Raw genomic sequence first — 19,299 nt, 5'->3', positions numbered from 1 at the left:
AAGAAAAACAAAAAAAGACTATTCTACCACCCAGAATTTAACTGTAGGGGTTAGAATATGACAGCTAAAACATTTTCCTAGGCAGGACACAGGAGACAAGTTGAGGACAAAGGAATAGAAAATGTCAAACTCACAGGTGGCAGCGATCCCCTTTGATGCCCTTAGTGGTGCAGAAGCACTTGCCGTTGTTAGGGTTGCACATGCTGGCGTGGCCGTTACACTTGCAGGCTAAACAAAAGACATGAAACATAAAAACTTAAAGTGCCTCAGTAAAGCAATACCATCCCATTTTGTTTTTATATTTAACGAATGCTAATAATTACTCTAGATAAACTGCTACAGAATATTGAATGTATTGTGTGATCTAGAGGGTAATAGATTGACACTTATGTAATATGAATGTCGAGCTCCTTTTTCCTTTTGTAGAATGTCTGAGCATAAATTGTTAATGTATGTTTTTCCATAACCACCATAAAACACAGATATTTGATCCCGTAGCCTAAAGCGTGATTTATGCTTCTGCGTTAAATCTACGGCGTGGCTACGCGAGCAGGTACGTGGAGACACGGACCCTACACCGTAGCCTGACGTCACCTCTCGAAAAATTTAACTACACGTCGCGGCGACGCCCGTGGCTCGGCCTTGGCTTGGTAGTGTTGCTTTTCACCCGACTCATTTCCTGGTTCTCCTCCTCCATAAACAACATGAAATCAAGGAGAGGGTTACCTTTTCCTGCTACAGATTTCCCACCGTGGTTAGAGAGCGCACACTCCCAATGCACGCACACGCCGGCCCTGCTATTCTCTTAAAAGAGATCGACGCACACTATGGCAAAAGCTCTGCGAGGAGCCTCAGCAGAACCATAAATCACGCTTAAGGTCCATGTCACAAATATAAAGTCTGTACTAGAGCTTCTCCTATATGTCTGCATACAGTTTGACACAGTTATGACACGTTCAGTGGCAACTCTGCTTTCCTGAATGTTTCATAGGGGTCAAATGTCTCATTCTCCAAGGAAAGGACAAGGAGGAAATAAAAAATGCAATGGTGCCCCTATCCAGAAGTTTGGTTCCAGAGCTAATTCTGAGCATACGTAGAGGTGAACCCAACTTTGACGCTGCATCTTCCACACGAGCTTTGGCTGCCGCCCCGCCAGAGGTGACATTCCACGTCCCGAGAGACAGTTTTTGTGTCCATTAACAGATGCCAAATGTCTATTAGGTGTGGGGATTTTGAGTTTCATAAACATCTATATAAATGTTAATGTTTGCCGTCCTTTGCGTTAAATCAGTTCATCATGTTTGAAGATCACTGAGCCTCCTGGTATAAACAGCTGCAAATTATGTAGAAATCTAGGTTACAATGGGGGACAGCTGGTGGAACAACAAGCCATATCATAAATTGTAGGTTGAGGTATTGATCGTGCACTTTTTTGCTCATAATGCCTCCTGAGTCAAACTGATATAAAGCATGTCATAATTAGCTGTGAAGAGGGCGCCAGTTAGCTCAGTTGGTAGAGTGGGCGCTCATATTTAGAGGTTTACTCCTCGACGCAGCGGGCCCGGGTTCGACTCCGACCTGCAGCCCTTTGCTGCATGTCATTCCCCCTCTCTCTCCCCTGTCATGTCTTCAGCTGTCCTGTCAAAATAAAGGCCAAAAATGCCACAAAAAAAATCTTTAAAAAAAGAAGAAAAAAAAAAACAACTAATACTAATAATACTAATAATATTAATAATAATAATTAGCTGTGAAGTAAAACATGCCTTTAAAGTCCCTGGCGGTGCAATGCTGCAAGCAGGAGGCAGAAATAAAAGGCATAAACAATGATTGCATAATACTAACAAGATGAAGATATGCAGAGAGGCTGGGGTATGGCTGTCACTGATGTAGAACCAAGTAAATATGGAATTCACTCCAAAAAAAGAAACACTAGAATTACCGCCTCGCGGTTGTATGCCTCCATCAACCAGGCAAGTTGCAGTTTACGTTCACGCCTGCCTAGATTCATATAATATATGTAGTGAAGACTTTGAGACAATTTAAGAAAAAAGTATGAAGTGTATTTTTTGGTGAAACATGGATGCTTCACACACATCTTCAACCAGTCAGCACAGAAGATCTAAACGATCACCACCGTTTCAATCTGGGCACCAGAGATCAGCGTCACCAAGTCAGTATCCGACCAAATGTCTCCCCTTCTGTAGGCTGAGTTCTTGATCGCGGCCCGGGTTCAAATCTGACCCGCTGCACTTTGTTGCATGTCGTCCCCCCTCTCTCTCACCTTTCCAGTTTTCAAGCTATCCTGTCAATTAAAGGCCATAAATGCCCAAAACATTATCTTAAAAAAAGTCTCCTAACTGTCTTCTGTTCCTAGCCTGACAAGCCAGACCCACATCAAGATGTTGGGTCTGGGATTTCACCATTGGTAGGGCTCAATCCGAGGGGCGGGATAAACGGTTGTCTTTCAAATTCCCTTTGCACGCAATAGGATAGCACTACAACCAAGCAGAGCAACAAAGAAGGTAGCAAAGGTAGTCGATAGATTAAACTATCCGGTCGGCAAAACTCCAAACACATCCTCCTTTTTTAAGAAAGACTTCAGTGCCGTTCTTTGTTCTTTTCTCAAAGAAAAGCTTAACTCCAAGTCTTCCAGAGTCGCGGCCAAAGCCGATTCCAAAGACCGCTGTTCCCAGCAGCAGCAGTAGCAGCCATCTTCTTTCTTTTCAAGTAGCAGGGCTACCGCTAGGGTGCATCTAGATTTCTAGGCTATTCTGTTCCTGAGTTATGGCGTTGAATAATGGCCAGAAAAGTATTTTTGCACATTATGATGTCACGGTGAAGTTGACCTTTTGGATATAAAATTCATCTTTCATCATTGTATTCTATTAGACATTTGTGTGAAATTATGTCATAATTAGCATTATATGAATCTTGAGTTATGGCAAGTAATGCGAGATCACACTGACCTAGACTTTTGACCACCAAATTCTAACCAGCTTATCCTCGAGTCCAAGTGGACGGCCGTGCCAAATTTGAAGAGATTCCCTAAAGGAGTTCCTGAGATGACGCGTCCACGAGAATGGGACGGACGGACAACCCAAAAACATAATGCCTCCGGCCCCTGGCTGTCACCAGCGTGGAGGCATAAAAATATACGAAAACATACACTGTGGCTGTAATATATTGGTAAGCTAAATGAAGCTGAAGGAATGGACGATTGATTTGTTGTCTGATCGACTGACTGTCAGCATTAGCTGTGGAGTAAATCTTTAATATCCCACGGGACCGCTATGCTGTGCATCTAGGAATCAAGGGAAATGGCAGGCATAAAACTGAAGTGTAAACCACTGACAAGTTAAATTAAGCTGTGCGCACAAAGACTGACTGGTTGATTTAGTGCTGGGCTGAGCGGCCCACGGATACTCACGCTGGCAGCTGCCCCCGTTGGTGGGATCTCCGTAGAAGCCGGAGATGCAGCTCTCGCAGTGCCGGCCGGTTGTCAGGTCCTCGCACTTCTCGCACACGCTCTCGTTGATACACTGGCTGTGACCGTTACACTGACAAGCTGCCGGAGAGTAAACAAAACACATACTGCGTGAACATTGCACACCGAAAGTTTTTTTGATAAAACAGCCCCGGGCCAAAACATGAAGGAATTTGTATGTTGACTTGCAAGTACAGAAAGGAATTTGCAGTGAACCGTCTGTTGCTGCTGCCCTTGAGTTCCTCATGTGATACATTATGTTACTTTGATATTCTCTATGCCTGTCAGGTTTAACGGTCAACAATAGCCATAGCAGGTCATCTGCATGCATTTCTGTTAGTTTTAAAATTTTAATGAATGAGTAAAACAATCCCAATACATTGTCAGATATTCTGGTTGTTAGATAATTAGTTTCATTACAGGGGTGCATTACACATGGATCAATTTACTCATCACAAGGAGTTCAGCATAAGAATAATGTTTATAATGTCCAAAAATAACAATGAAATTAAAAAAAAACATCTCAATTTGGGCTTAAAAGTCTTACCAGAAAGCCTGCATTACAAACTGGACATGTGGTGTTTGAAAGCAATGGGCAGTGAGAGGGCAGAGGGCGTCTAAAGAAAGACACTATTGAGTTGCATTGTGGGAAGTGAAGGATCCAGTGTTTTCAGAGCCTGACCCATACTTAAGGACTGAAAGTCATGACACTGTGGCCTCTGCTGCATTCACATTCTACTGTGTGTATGTGACAATTAAGAATAACAACATAATACGTTTTTTTTTTAAATCCCGTCTTATGTGTGTTTTGTGTTCACACAAACACATTTAAATAAATAGCATTTATACAATACATTAACAGATATTAGTATTTTCAAATGATTGTCATAATGATTATCTTAAAAAAACTAAACTAAGAGCTAATTCTTCCGTACCTGGGCAGTGGATGAAGGACCAGTTGTATTTGGCCTCGCTGGGGCACATGCTGGCATTGAGGGCCGGCTGAGGGGGGCTGGCGGGCAGGCCGGGGAGGGTGGATGGAGCTGGGACCGAGGTCTGGAAGGGCCCGCGGTACGAGCCCTCGATGCACTGACCTTTGCCCGTGTTGCTGGGGTCGGTGCACCAGCCGCAGCCCGGCTGGTCCAGACACTGGCCACATGTTCTGTACCCGGAGCAGTTCTCCGCTGCAGCACAACACAGCACCAGTTAGAAAACAACGCATTAGACTTAGAACTGGAAAGACTTATTTGCTTACCAGTGTGAAGAAAGAGGTTGTTCTCAGTGAGTTTCCCAGGTGTAACTAAAGCTTTCACTTAATCAATTACTGTCCTATGAGTGGTGGGTAAGAGTAAGTTAGTTCTTAGTAAAAAAGGTCCAGCCTTTCCAAAATTAATAACACCCACAACACCTCTACAAGACTCACCCTCTGCACCTTCTCTCCATACACATTTTGCCTATATTTTAATTCCTAACTCTCAGCCCTATGGCTGTAAGCAACAATTTGTACTTAATTGGCCTGCCAGGTTAAACAAATGAAAATTGTTCTCTGCTGTGCTATACACAAAACAAAGTACCATCTGGAGACTAAATTATCAAACTACTAAACCAGATTATTAATCCCCATCTCATCTACTGGAGAGGCCACCGTTTAATGTGCTCGACTAAATGAAGGTTAAAAAAACATTTTAAGATGCTCTGCTCCAGAGAGCCACAGTTATTCAAAATGTTAACTTTTAGGGTCTTTTTTTTTTTTTTTTTAAAGTCTGATGAATATCGCTACATTTGCTCAAGTGGTTGAGTACATTATTTGCAACTGAAGCATAACGTGGGCGGACTTCAGATTTGTGCTTTCATTTTCCTGCCGGGTTTGGATTGGAATTGGGTTTGGTGGTTATGCATGCAGCTGTTGCAACTCAATCAGAAGTTTAAATAGTATGCTGCGACATGTTCATGTGTCAGAGAGAGAGAGAGAGAGAGAGAGAGAGAGAGAGAGAGAGAGTTTTTGCAAAGTGTTTTTCTACAGCAGCGACAGTAATTTGTTTGGAATAAATAGGACAAGAACTGGGTAACTGGAATAATGCATGGAGAGCTCTGCACACACTTAAATGTATGTATAGTCAATGAGTTTCGACTCAAGAGATGCCGATGCCAGGGCTGTAAAACAAACAGTATAGAAAGGCTCTCACACTGAGGTATGATGAGATCAATGAAGTCAACTGATGAAAAGACATTATAGATTACAAAAAAAAAAAAAAAGGCCAGGAGATGTACTGTTACCACAGCAGAGAAGAGCATAATGCCTTATTTTCCTGCTCCCTAATTTCCCAGGAGATTTCCTGTAATTTGGTGCTAATTAACAGCACAGGAATATCGTGAAAAGAAAAGCTTCATTAGTAAGCAGTAAATATTAATTTATCAATAGCAAAACGTTACCCCCCAACATGTGAAGATATGCTTGCATGTTCAGCTGACCTGTTTTGCTCCGACTGAAATATACATGTATCATCAGGTGTACCAACTGAACACAACTGTCTCCATTGTCCCTGAAATTACAGATTTCTTTACAAAACTTCTTTTTCAACAGACGTCTAATCACAAAGTTCTCCTTCTCGATAAACTTCCTACGTTGTTTATAAAGGAGCACCTCTACTACTAACTTAGATGTACTCTTAAAATAAGAATGGCAGAAGGACAATGTTCAGCCTTCTTGAAGTGTCTAGCCACAGGGCTTTTTAAATGATCCCGTCTATGTTCTAATAAATGTTCATTTCAGTCTTCACACTGCACGGTTACAAAAAGAGACTGAATGACAGGAGAAAAAGATTTTTTTTTGTATGACATGTAATGATGTAATAACAGGAAGTGATTTTCAGACTCATTATTTTTGGAGTGTGTTTGGTATGGTGTGTTTTGCCAAAAAATAAATTAAAAAAAGACAAAAATCATAATGATTGCCATATTAAACCTGTAAAAGAATATATAAGAAGGAGAAAAAACATGAAGAAAATAAGATGCCTTACGGGGACAAGTGTTCATAGTGTACCACTCCATACACTGGCCAAAGGGGAAGGAGGCCACGTAGGCGTTGGAGTCCACGCACTGCTTCATGTTGCTGCACCACATGCACTCCGAGCTGCTGCTGGTGCATTCGCTGCAGGTGCTTCTCATGGCGCACGGGGTCCGGCACGGCTTGGCACTGTGGTTGGCTGGGGAACATTTTCGAGAAGTTAGTCAAAAGTCAAAGGAAACTTCATTGGTGTGGTCTTACACCAGGGTTTCTGCAGCTTTCACCAAGTCAAACATAAGACTTTTTAACCCCCCTGTTGTCCTCGGGTCAAATTCGACCCGTTTCTACAAGAAGTTTCTACATCAGAAATGTGGGTTTCTTTCAAGCAAGTTGCCCAAAAATAACATGGGTTGTTCCATACAATGCTCTTCTCAAGTAAAATTAAGGATCAGATGATTACTTTCATAGAATTTTAGGTATTTTACAATGGAATGGTTTCTAAACAGTATCCTGACTAAACTTTGACAGTCTGTGATTATCCACTCAATCGTAACTATTTGTCAAAATAATTCATAATGCTAGTTTTTTTTAACAAAAAAATTGAGGTTTATTGACCACGAATAACTTTTTTAAAAAAAAGAGTAAAACTATAGTGTTAATAAGTTGATGTTAGTGGTGAATCCAGTGGTAGTAAAAACATTTTTTTTAAAAGCGCAGAAAAAAGCGACACAAAACCCCAAAAAAGCGTTAACCCGGGAGGACAACATGTTGCATGGTCGACGGGAAGACAACACTAGGGTTAAGACATTTTAAGAGCATTATGAATGACATTTAAGACCTATATAACTACATTAAACGCTAAACAAAAAACGTCTTAAAATGATACATTAGAGGCAGCGTTACATGGAAAGACAATGAAGACCTGTTTAAAATGATTTAAGACCTAGACACAATACTTCAGCTTATTTAAGACTTTTTAAGGCCTAACATTTTGATTTTGAAATTTAAGACTTTTTAAAAAAATCTAACACCTTAAAACATGATCAGTACGCACAATACATACAATGGACACTAAAACAGTAAGCAATTCATAACCTAAAATAAACAATAAAAATAGTATATGTTTGTAGCAATAATAAGAGGGTTACACTTTACTTGAACGTGTCATAAACATTATAACAAGTCATAAACATTAATGACATAACGCTTCTGTCATTAAGCGTCATTCGGTTTTTGTCATGACAAGTAAGGGTTAGGGTAAGAGTTAGGGTTCATGTGTTCCTGACAGTGTCATGTCACTCTTATTTAGATACCTTCAAGTAAAGTGTTCCCAAAAAGAGAAATTAAAGTGCCAGAGAGTTGTGCAAAGATGCAGTTAAAGTACCAAAGACAGTTTCAGTCTTTCATAGTCTTATTGCTGTAGGCAGAAATGATTTGTTGGACCTCGTAGTTCTGATTTTCTGCTGCAGATAGCTATCGTTTGACCTGCTGCTGCTTCGGAAACTATGTTGGAGAAGATGAGCAGGATCATTGAGGATCTGATCTGTCTTTTTTTTTTTTAATATATATAATCAGCTCATTGTACTGAAGCACTTTGGAGTATGAATGCAAAGATTTTCAGCATGGGTGTCTCAGTGGAAGGTAAACCCCCTCTGGTGGTGCTCCATTTGCTGAACTCTACGGGATTATAATAATCAAGGTGTTGCTATATCTAGAGAGCAGAAAAAATGTTTGGCAATCTGGATATAAAAAAAAAAAAGCTTACAAAATTCATTCCTTTCTGCTCAGTCAGAATACTAATGCAATTCAGCAGAATTTTTATTACAAGTTGTTTCATAAACCTCAAATCATCTCGACCTCCTAGTATATTTCTGCTGGTAGCAGTTACATTAGCAGTTAAGCACTTCCATATATTTCTGCTGGTAGCAGTTACATTAGCAGTTAAGCACTTCCATAAAGTTGAGTAGCTTGCAATAGGCACATAAAGAAGAATGGTCAAAATTGACGCAGCAGAAATCAAGATATCCTGACTTTAGTCCCCAGCGTGGGTCAAGCTCCAAAGCACACTTGATGCTATATTTCAAATGATTCAAGTCTTTCATTAGACCTTCCCTGACTGGTATGGCCCACGTCTTTCGAACACGACGTCCCTTGTAAGTGGGTCATGGTTAGTTTACTTTAAAATCAGTGGACTGCCCCTTTAACTTTAACCTGAATTGAACTCAAACCAGAGAGCAAAAAGTGTCATCTACAGCAACTAATGCTGGAATCAGAGTGCACAATATCAGCCCAATAATGGGGCATCAGAAACTGAAATGGGCATCGAGCATGGTGAGGTGTCATAGTTTAAAACCGTAAATTCTGTAAATTGAATGTCTCCCGAGGCCAGGACAGACAGGTCATCATTTTTTGTCTTCTCTCAGCTAGTTTGACATCTCAGACATGCCTCGTGATGCCAAGGATGTTGACACTTTTGCTTTCTGGATGTTTGTGTTTTTTCGCCTTTCTGTCCCATTACCTTTGCGTGTCATGAAAGACTGCAAACTATGATTGGTCAGTTTCGTGGTCTGACATTTCTCTCAACGAACATCATGGCAGAAATTTAAGATTGTTTAGTTTGATCCCGGCATTAGATGTCTGTGATACCAATGCTCTGATTACAATACTGATCTAACTAATCTCAACTAATCAATCCTATTTAACCAAAGTCTGGTATGTAATTAACCTAACATTTGCTGTACATGTTAGGTAGTGAGTTACCATGAATAACTATAATTGTTGCAGGCATAAACTACTCCTTATTGCTGTTTAGCACATATACAATGTCTTATTGTGCATTAACTCTAGGGGCCCTATTTTAACGATCTAAGCGCATGGCTTGAACGCAGGTGCGTTTAGGGCGTGTCCAAATCCACTTTTGTTGGTTTGACGGCAGAAAAAAGGGTCCGTGCGCCGGGCGCATGGTTTAAAAAGGTTGTACTTAGTGTCTTCATTAATTCATAGGTGTGTTTTGGGCGTAACATGCAATAAACCAATCAGAGAGTCATCTCCCATTCCCTTTAAAAGCCAGGCGTGTTTGGACCTTGGAGCATTGCTATTATGATGGCGGATTTGCACCGTAATATTTTTATTTGTAATCTTATGCATGTTTGTGTGCTGCTGCGCTTCCCTGTGTGTGTGTGTGTGTGTGTGTGTGTGTGTGTGTGTAACAAGCATAGTGTGCACGTGCTGTGCATAAGCCTAGGCGCATTTTACTAATTTGCTGTTAAAATAACAATGAAATGCTGCGTTACTGACTTTAGACCAGGTTTTTGTTGGTCAATGGCACGATCACTTCCCGCTGCCTCAAGATAGCAATACGCCAAGAATGCACCTGAACACACCTCCCTGTAAGACCAGCACGCCCATGGGCGCACAGATGGGCACAGGTGCATTTGCTATTTAAACGACGCGGGCGCAGGACGGGAAATTCTGATTCTGATTCAGATTCTGAATTGACAACTGCGTCGGTCTTAAACTAGCAAAGACACTTGCGTCGGGCTTTGTGCTGCGCTGTGCCGGTTGCAAGATAGGGCCCTATGGCTGAACAATTAATCGTTTACAAATTGAAATGTGCAATATTTAGTTGAATGTTTGGTGTAACATTTGACTTAGTCTATATCCACAACGTTACACTTCCGGGATTGCTCCAGTGCTGCAGGAAATGCCGCCGGATGCATGTCTTTTCGCCGATGTCCGTTATCTTCCTCCTTCTTTGTGTTGGCGTTCTAAACTCCGGTGGATTTCTGAGGACTATGGTTAACTGCTCCTCAGATCTCTGCAGGGTAAATCCAGACAGCTAGCTAGACTATCTGTCCAATCTGAGTTTTCTCTCGCATGACTATTTTAGCGCCGCCCAAGACGATTGTGATTGGTTTAAAGAAATGCCAATAAACCAAAGCACGTTTTTCTAGATACAGTAAATTCTGGAATAATGTTCCATATCACAGATTGTTTACAGAAATGTCCTATTTTCAGTGAATCTTCCCTTTATTTTGTATTACTTTATTTAACATGATCGAAGAAGGTGCTTTATGTAGCTAAAAAAATAATAATCGCAAATCGAATTGTAATCGCAATATCTGTCAGGACAATCGCAATTACATTTTTTCCCTCAAATCGTTCAGCCCCAATTAACAAAAATTCCTCCATGTAGTTTCATGTAGTATTGTGAACCCACCTGGGCGTTCACACAGGCTGCCGTTCACTGGGTTGATGCAGGTTTGTGCCTTCAGTCCGCTGGACGCCGGCTCGGCCAGGTAGCCACAGAAGCCAGCGTCGCTGGGCTCGCCGGGCAGCCACTGCAGGCTGGTGTTGGTGAAGGGCGACATGTCCTCCCAGCACCAGTAAGACACGTTGATTTTCCTGAGCCCCACCCAGGGCGTCACTGTAGCCTTGTACTGCAAACACACAACGGTACGCCAAAGTTAAAAACAAGAATGTTACACATTGTTCTCTTAAAAATTCATCGCTGCTCAAAAGTTTCTAAAGTTCAGTCACATTTCTACTACTGCCTTCTTCTACACTTCATGTTTTTCTTTTAATTGATTTTTCTGTATCTCTGGTGTTTGGTCGTCTTTTCACTCTAAAGGCTTGCAAAAAAAAGGTTGAGAGAGAACTTAAGTGCCAGTTACTCCGTAGCTGAAGGCTAGTTTGACATTTGGTGGAAATCAATGTCAAAAACAGATTTTGATGGCTGTGTTTTTTTGATCAGGAATCTCAACTTTGCCCTGGTTGTAAGGAAGAAGACAGAAAGAATAATTTCAGCAATATTTCATCTGTACTGACATAAAGTCCCCTGGACTGACTGAGCAGCAATAAAAAAAAAAAAAAAAAAAACTTTACTTCCCTTCACTTGGGAGGCTCAGTTATCCATCCCATCTCTAATCAATGGCCGTGCTGTTGCAGTAGTAGTAAACAAAGAGAGCTCGATCGCTCACAGACATGGGTGAAATTACTGTTCCATCAGGATTTAATTGCATTTCTTGGATTGATTGATCCTGTCAGGAAACAGTTGGGACTGCTAAACAGCACCAGCAGTGTCAATTAAACATGGCAAGAAGACTTGTAAAGCATGTTTCTGAGTCTGTGTCTGTACAGCATTTTTTTGTTGGACTGGACAGTTTGAAATTTAAAAAAGATATTGCCGAGAAAATCAATTATACTTCTCTACCTTTAAGCATAAAGATTACCTGGAACCGAACAACAGAATTGAATTCCAGCCAACAGGGGAAATCTACACAATTTCATTAGTATGGATGGAAAACACTCTTCACGTTCAGCACTGCTTAGTGATTTAGACTCAAATGTTTTTGTCTTATTTAGCTTAAACATTACATACGCGGCTCCAGGGCACTTTGTAGTGCCGTTAAGTGGCTTACATTTTTGCATGGGTGGCTTCAGAGAGAGATGGCAGTGTTTGTGCCTGCTGGGAGATCTACGCAGAAAACTAAAGTGGGACTGCAGATGTAGATGACACCATGTTTCACTGACGTGCAGGCCGGATCGTTAGAACTGTACTCTTTGTGCTTTGCGGGAATTTGTTATCCTCTTCAGTGAACTTAAGGGTAGACACGTGCCAAAATGTTTACACAGATGTAGCTGGGATTAGGCCAAAAATGTGCATCCCCAGAAAACCATTTTTTCCTCATCAGCTTGAAAATTAGAGACTTCTTTCTAGAGCGCTTATTAATTCAGGAAATGTGATTGTACGGATCACATTTTAGCACAGGACATGTGTCCTTTATATATAGGCCTTTCTAGTCATTTAGTGGCAACAATTCTTTTTCATTGTCTATTATTCTGCTGCTTATATTCTTGAATCGTTTAGTGCATAAAGTGTCAGAAAATCTTGAAACATGACCATTGCAGAACCCAGGGTGAGGTCTTTAAATGCCGTTTTTGTCTGACCAACTGTGCAAAACCCAACAATATTCTGGTAACAATGATTTCAGAGAGAAAAGCAGATAATCCTCACATTAGAGATGCAGGTGGAACCAGTGAAGTGTTTGTATTTTTGCTTGGAAAAAAAAGACTAAAAACAATTGATTAATAATCAAAATATTTTTTGTAATAATTGTATTTACGTTCACAAAAGTGCTTGTTTTGCCACCGACAGGCTCAGATTAATATTCTAAGTGTCTGACAACATTATGGAAAGGATTTCTAAGGAGGTCTACCTTTCTGTTGAAAAGTAAGATCCTTTTTTTTTTTTAAACATAAAAATTGCGTTCGCTAAAGCAACCAGACTCCATGCAAATACACAGTAATTTTAGCATCGTAAAATACACTTCATTCAAAGTCGACAGAAACAAAATAAAACTATGAAAAGCCATTTTGGGTTGTCTCCCCACTTTTACAACATCACAACTCTAGTTTTGTTTGAAATATCACATAGTTTACAGATTTACATGTGAAAATATGTTGGCTCTATACACGTTAAAAGTATTGTTTTTTTAAATGGAGTCTGGTGGGTTTAGCGCTAGCGACCTCAGAGCGGTTTCTGGTTAAACAGAAAGGTCTTAAAGAGGTTTTAAAAGGCCTATCTCTGTAGGGATCCTTTCCATAATGTTATCAGACACTTAGAGTAATAATCTGAGTGTGTCAGTGGCAAAATAAAGCACTTTTAGTGGACCAAATTGACGATGCACATTTGCCCCATAGGGTTACATTGCAGCCCGGTCTGTGGCTGCCGGTTACAGCGTTCACATTGAATACTAGACCAATTTCAGAAGTTCCTATCAGTCACTTACACACAGAAACAGAGAAAAAATAGGGCCCAGGTCGTCATTCAGGCCGTTTCACTCATAGCAGCTGAGTGCTCATGTTTCATTTACATTACATTTCACATTTGAGCCAACACTCCCACTTCATTCAGTGTACAGTGAAACATCAGCTTGTACTGGAATTCTTGATTATCAACATTACAAGCAACCATGAGCACAGAGTGTGGGATCAAAGCTACAAGGCTCAGCACAGAGCTTCAAAGACAAATACATTCAGGACTTAATCAGCAAATCACTGTTTATGCTGTTTCCCTCAGTAATTGCCACATTTGAACATCTCGACTTTTTTTCTGCATTCTGTGAGTGTTATATGTCCGTGTACAAATGGGATGCCAAGATCAAAGCTAACACTGTACATCTCCCCATCATTCACACATCTATCCCTAGATATGTGACCTGCATCTGATGACACAAACAGCAGCTGGCGATGGTTAGTCAATTGTCGGGATAGATTTCTGCGTTTTTGCTCTAATGGAGCGAGTGAGAGGTGTCTGAGCTCTGAGGAAACAATCTGTTAATGGAAGATTTGTTTTACGCTCACTGGTCCAAAAACCCCAGAGTGAAAGAATCCAACCTCAGAGCTCACCTGCAGATTTAAAAAAAAAGAAAAAAAAGACCACATTTCCAAAAGGGGCCAGCTACCACAAAGACATCCAAGCGACAAAACGAAAAAGGTGCATAACAGTCAAGTTTTTAGCTAAGATAAAATAGGAAAATAAGATGGTTTATTTGTGCAGTTTCATAGTTTCTTGGATACTTTATTCTTGCTTATTGCAACTCTGCTTCAAAATACAAAAAAATCTGGCAAAGGGGCTCTATAAAACAGTACGATCTTATTCTTTTAGCTGATATTTAATTCTTCAGTCCTGACGTTGATGCGATCTTCTTGCTGTAACTATATTACTAACAACTGTATTATTTTGTCTTCACCACTCTCTCTTTGTGTCTTAAGTGTATGTTTTTCGCTGCCGGTGAGACGACTCACTTTTCCCAAGGAGAATATTAAAGTTTGTCTAATCAGATAATTTATATCCACGACTGCCCCTCCCCCCCTCCTTACCACCACACTCATGATCTGCAGCTCCTTCAGGACAAAGTCCACCTTCTTCTGTGTGGTGAGCGAGGCCAGGACGGCGTTGTGGCTCCGGCAGGCCAGCTTGGCGTTGTCGTACGAGTCCTTGGCCGTGATGAACTTCAGACAGGAGTTGCCAACCAGATGCCAGCTTTCACCGCACACGTTTTCTGCAGTGGAGAGAACAGATGAGGAGGTGGAACTACAGGTTGGTAGTAGAGATGGTCCGATACCATTTTTTGCTTCCCGATAACAATTCCGATACCGATTCTGATGCCTGAACCTGTGTATCTGCCGATATTGAGTACTGATCCGATACCAGTGTGTCACATATTTTATCATGTTTTAACAGCTGTATACTACCATCCCTATATGGATGTGATATGATTGCTATCTTTGTTGTATGGCCTGACTCAGGTAAACCATTTGTGAAACATAAACGCCATAGAACTTTCTTCTATTATTATCCAGTTGGGACAGTTAGTCATAACGGAAAGAGAACATCAACTACTTTAAAGTAGATTTTCTTGGGGGCATAAGGAAATGCTTTCATTTCCATCTCCTAACAAACACTGTTACCTGGCAGTGAGATGCACTCCTGGTTGCGAGGTTCCCACTGACAGTTCTGGTCCACAGCGCAGCTCTTGCAGCTGGTTTTCTTGTTGCACACATAGGACGGGTTGTCCTTGGGGCAAACGTCATTGTCCCCTGTGGCCCCCTGGGAAGAAATAGCAGAAAAAGAACAGGCGTCAACTCAGAGTAACAAATTATCACATTTCGCGCTCCATAAATGAGACTCATTCATGAAATGTTTTTGCATTATCAATAGAAGCCCAAAATGTGTACACACACACACACACACACACATACAGAATAGTAATAGTATATATATATATATATATATATATATATATACGTGTGTGTGTGTGTGTGTGTGTGTGTGTGTGTGTACACACGTGTGTATAAATAAAACATTTTTATTTGCAGACTTTTTAGAACAAGCATGAGCTAAAAGGAAGACTGCTTTGTATCGATGATTCTTTGTTATGTTATGTTTTTGTGTCTGTAGTTTTGTTTTATGTATGAAATGTTTAGTTCTAGTTGGACAATTTATGGATTACACTATTGTGTTGTGGCTGCTGTAATTTGTTTTCTTTATTTTGTGCAAAGTAGAGTATGTTGTGTGTGTGTGTGTGGACATTGGACCTGAAGCTGTGGATGTAATTACTTTTGTATTGGTGTCATGTAATTGTGTGTGGGATTGGCCACTATGACAAATATCATATCATATATATTATTAAAAATGTGAGATTTAAAAAAAAAAAAAAAAAAAAAATGTATTTATTTTTCCTGACAATGCAGCTTTTTGAGTAGTAAACCAGGTTATCGCAAGTGTTATCAAATAATTTCAGTCAGAGAGAGTGATCCTCAAATATTTTAGAGACAAGTGCAGATGAGAGTGCTGGAGGAGGCACACGAACTGTCACTGGGCGTCATATCGCATCTAAATGAGCAGTGATTTAATCACAGACTGACAAATCAGATTCCGTGTTGGAGGCAAGAACGTGCTTCATCGGTCCTTTATCTACTCATTACTCAAATTGAACATGTCTCAATTTATTAGGTATAATAACTCTTGGAGGAAATGAATAAGGAGGTTCATCACAACAACATTTGTGTATCCTATTCAAAACAGAATAAAGTGGAACTAGTGGAGGCGCACTACAAGTGGCTGCAGGAACCGATAGTGTCCGAGCATTCATCATTCTGAGCTCCAAAGAGCCAGGTACTGTTCAAAATCACAAAATCCTTATTCAGTTTCTTCCCTAAGGCCATCCGGACTCTAAATCTACCCACATAATGACTCTGCACCCCATATTTTATTATTTTTATTACATTCATTTTACTGATTTATGCAATACTATATTATTATTATTAAGATCTATGCAATATATCTATTATTTACCACAACTTGTTTTATGATGAATGTTGGATGATGAATGAATTGTTTTGAGCACCGCTGGGAGGGGCAATCGCACTTTCCTTGTATTCACTGTTATAAATTGCCAGTAAAGGCTTCTTATGATAAGTCTTAAAATTACTTCAATTACTTTAGGTTGTATGACAGCTTGTATGCGCTTACATGTTACAGAGCATCAGAACTTAGTTTAATAATAATTGTTTTCAATGCGCAACAACAACTGGTCTAAATTCATAGTTTTCAGTCACGTGACTATCGCGGACACTGGAGGGCAAAACACACTGGGAACGCCAGCTGCCGCACAAGCCTGTCAAGTTTTCATCTTTTACAACCCACAAATGTTAAGATTACCTCTCAAAAGAGAAAAAAAACAAAGATATATATAGATATATATATACATATACACAAACTGCCAGTCTTAGGCACATTTGACCCATATACAGCACCCACTGCGGTGTTTCAATCATTAAGTGTGTCAGCGCGCTAGCTACCTAAATACGCTGCTCATCAACTCCCGATCATAACATGATAGACTATAATAACTTTCACCACTACTCATTTTATAAAGGCCGCCGCAAGAAAACGTGTCTTTGTTTACATTGTATAATGTGCTGTTGGATTGTTTTTTATTTAGCAATTCTGTCTGCCATTGGACACGATTCTGGGAAAAGGATGGCTCGCTAGTGCGCTAACTTTAGCTCTGCTAGCAAACATCGGCAGTCAGAAACAAACCTCTATGATCCAATGTCTTTTTGATAATCTACACGTTTTTCTTGCGGTGGCCTTTCTACAATAAGCCGTGGTAAAAGTTACTATAATCCGTTCAAGGAGTATAAGTTGTCTACTTCCACTTTATAAACAGCTAACGTTAAGTCCCTGCTGGAGCGGTCAGCTACTTCAGCGATGTTTAACGTTAGCAATATATCTTAGAATCCAGGACCGGCAGAGCAGAGGGAAGTGTCAGGGAGCAGAGACAAAGTATTTAGATGAATTGAGCTGGTTTGACCATGGAGATGGGATATGGTTAGCTTGACCGCAGTCGTGTCATTTTGCCAGTGTAACGTTAACGTGAGTCCACTAGTGCGGCACGTATAAATTGCACAAATCCACAATATCCTCCTCTCTGGGTTTACGATTCTGAGATGTGATTCTGTAGAAACACAACCCAGGCTTGTCTCTCTTCGGTTTGTGCATCCAGTTGAACTGATTGAATCTGATATTTTAGGCTCCAGTGTGGTAAAAGCTGAGCCGACTCATTCACAGACAGTGGAGGGCAGCTTCTTTTTGCCCTCCAGGTGGCCTTCCCTTAGTGCTGTGACGTCACGTGAAAACTATGAATTTTGCCCCGACGACTAGCGTTATAAGCTAATTAGCGGTTTGCGCTAAAACTGGTCACATTCGATTAACATGAAAACATATCCCAGAGAACGGTCGACTCGATACCCATGTGTTATTAACCCCTAGGTTCATTTTGCACCGGAATTGTCCTTTAATGTCAGATTTGAAAGCACTGGAGCATGAGGATAGATGTGGCCATGCCGTTAGCTGTGATGTGTGATGTTGGAGTTAGCAGGGTTAGCATTGTCAGTGGGGGGTGAATTTTCTTACCGTGGCAGAGGTGCAGTTGCTTCCCAGAGACACACACTGGCCGGTACACCACTGGCAGCCGTTGGTGTTAGCAGTGCAGCTGTAGCAGTCAGTGTACTGGTCACACCTCTCGTTGTCAGCATCTGCAATATTTGATAGAACATGGAATATAAACAGTTTTGATAATGAATGATAGTTTGCTATTAGAAAATAACTCGAGGGAAGGAAACGTTTTTAACCCAACTGTGCAGTTTCCTGAGGAAAATATCTAATTGCAATTATTTTGACTGATATGGCGATTGTGATACGATTCACGATAGAGGAAATAATCATTTTTGCAAACATTTAAATGATCATAGTATGATTTTTGCGAGGATCTGTACCAAATCAAGATGTTTTCTGTAGTCTCTAGGATAGGATTTGTAGGCCAGGACGTCTCTGCAGCACCACAATACTTCATTCTGAATGGTTTGAGACATATTTTGCCTTTAACAAATATTGCGCCCCGCTCTGCGATTTGGATATTGCACTAGTCCATATTGCAATTTTGCAATATGTAATTAATTGCAATTAATTAATTGTGCAGCCCTAAATATATTTACACAATAAGGATTTAAAAAAGTAGCTGGTAAAAAAAAAATGGGGGCAGCTCCTTAGAGTTAGTAATTTACCAGGGTCACGTCTAGATGGTAACTCAATATTTGCAAAGGACTCGCAAAATAGTTGAGGTTAGGCACTGACCTCGAATGGTTATGGTTATGTCTAACCCTAACCCTAACCGCAAATCTAGTGGTTACCATCTAGACACAACTATTTACCAGATGCCCGTGGTGGAGGAAGTATTCAGATCCTTAACTTAAAGCTACAGTGCGTAGTTTCTGCCGCCCATGAGGAATTCTAAGTTATGACAACAACACTGTCGGCGCGTCCACATGATACAAGCCATCCGTAAAAACACTGTTACGTCCTGCATTGAAAATGCTACTTAAAGCGTAACTCTCGCCAAAATGCAACCTAGGGTCTTTTTGTGAATGTACCCGAGTCAAACTTTCGTTTAAAAGCATAATTAGGAGTTGTTATTTCCGCTCGCAGCCATCTTGCCAGTCAAAAAGTGTCGATCTCCGAATGCAACATAACAGGGGGGAGAGTAAAGATGGAAAGCTCCTAAAGCTTAGCTCCGTATAAATGCACAGATAATTTGTTGTTTTGTCGTTAGTGAAAAACAATATTGACCTTATAGTTGAAAAAGGAGCCTCATATAAGAATGACATTTCCTCCTATGGAGTCCGTTTATTCGTATTCGGAGAGCAACACTTTTTGACTAACAAGATGGCTGCGAGCGTA

The 19,299-nt window shown here is 40.6% G+C and overlaps 1 protein-coding gene across 1 annotated transcript in view; it reads right to left on the bottom strand.

Annotated features, from left to right (window-relative positions):
- Nucleotides 1-19,299, bottom strand: part of atrn (attractin) — a gene marked incomplete at its 5' end in the record, with an annotated part of 143,974 nt that overhangs the window by 103,426 nt on the left and 21,249 nt on the right. The window contains 8 exons of the mRNA XM_031310211.2: nt 135-228; nt 3,428-3,565; nt 4,420-4,668; nt 6,505-6,690; nt 10,711-10,930; nt 14,376-14,557; nt 14,967-15,105; nt 17,977-18,098. Coding sequence (XP_031166071.2) covers nt 135-228; nt 3,428-3,565; nt 4,420-4,668; nt 6,505-6,690; nt 10,711-10,930; nt 14,376-14,557; nt 14,967-15,105; nt 17,977-18,098 — 1,330 coding nt within the window. The remainder of the gene's footprint in view (nt 1-134; nt 229-3,427; nt 3,566-4,419; nt 4,669-6,504; nt 6,691-10,710; nt 10,931-14,375; nt 14,558-14,966; nt 15,106-17,976; nt 18,099-19,299) is intronic.

This window comes from Sander lucioperca, chromosome 18 (genome assembly GCF_008315115.2).
Source record: "Sander lucioperca isolate FBNREF2018 chromosome 18, SLUC_FBN_1.2, whole genome shotgun sequence".
Taxonomy (NCBI): Eukaryota; Metazoa; Chordata; class Actinopteri; order Perciformes; family Percidae; genus Sander; species Sander lucioperca.
This window is presented reverse-complemented; position numbering and strand designations above follow the sequence as displayed.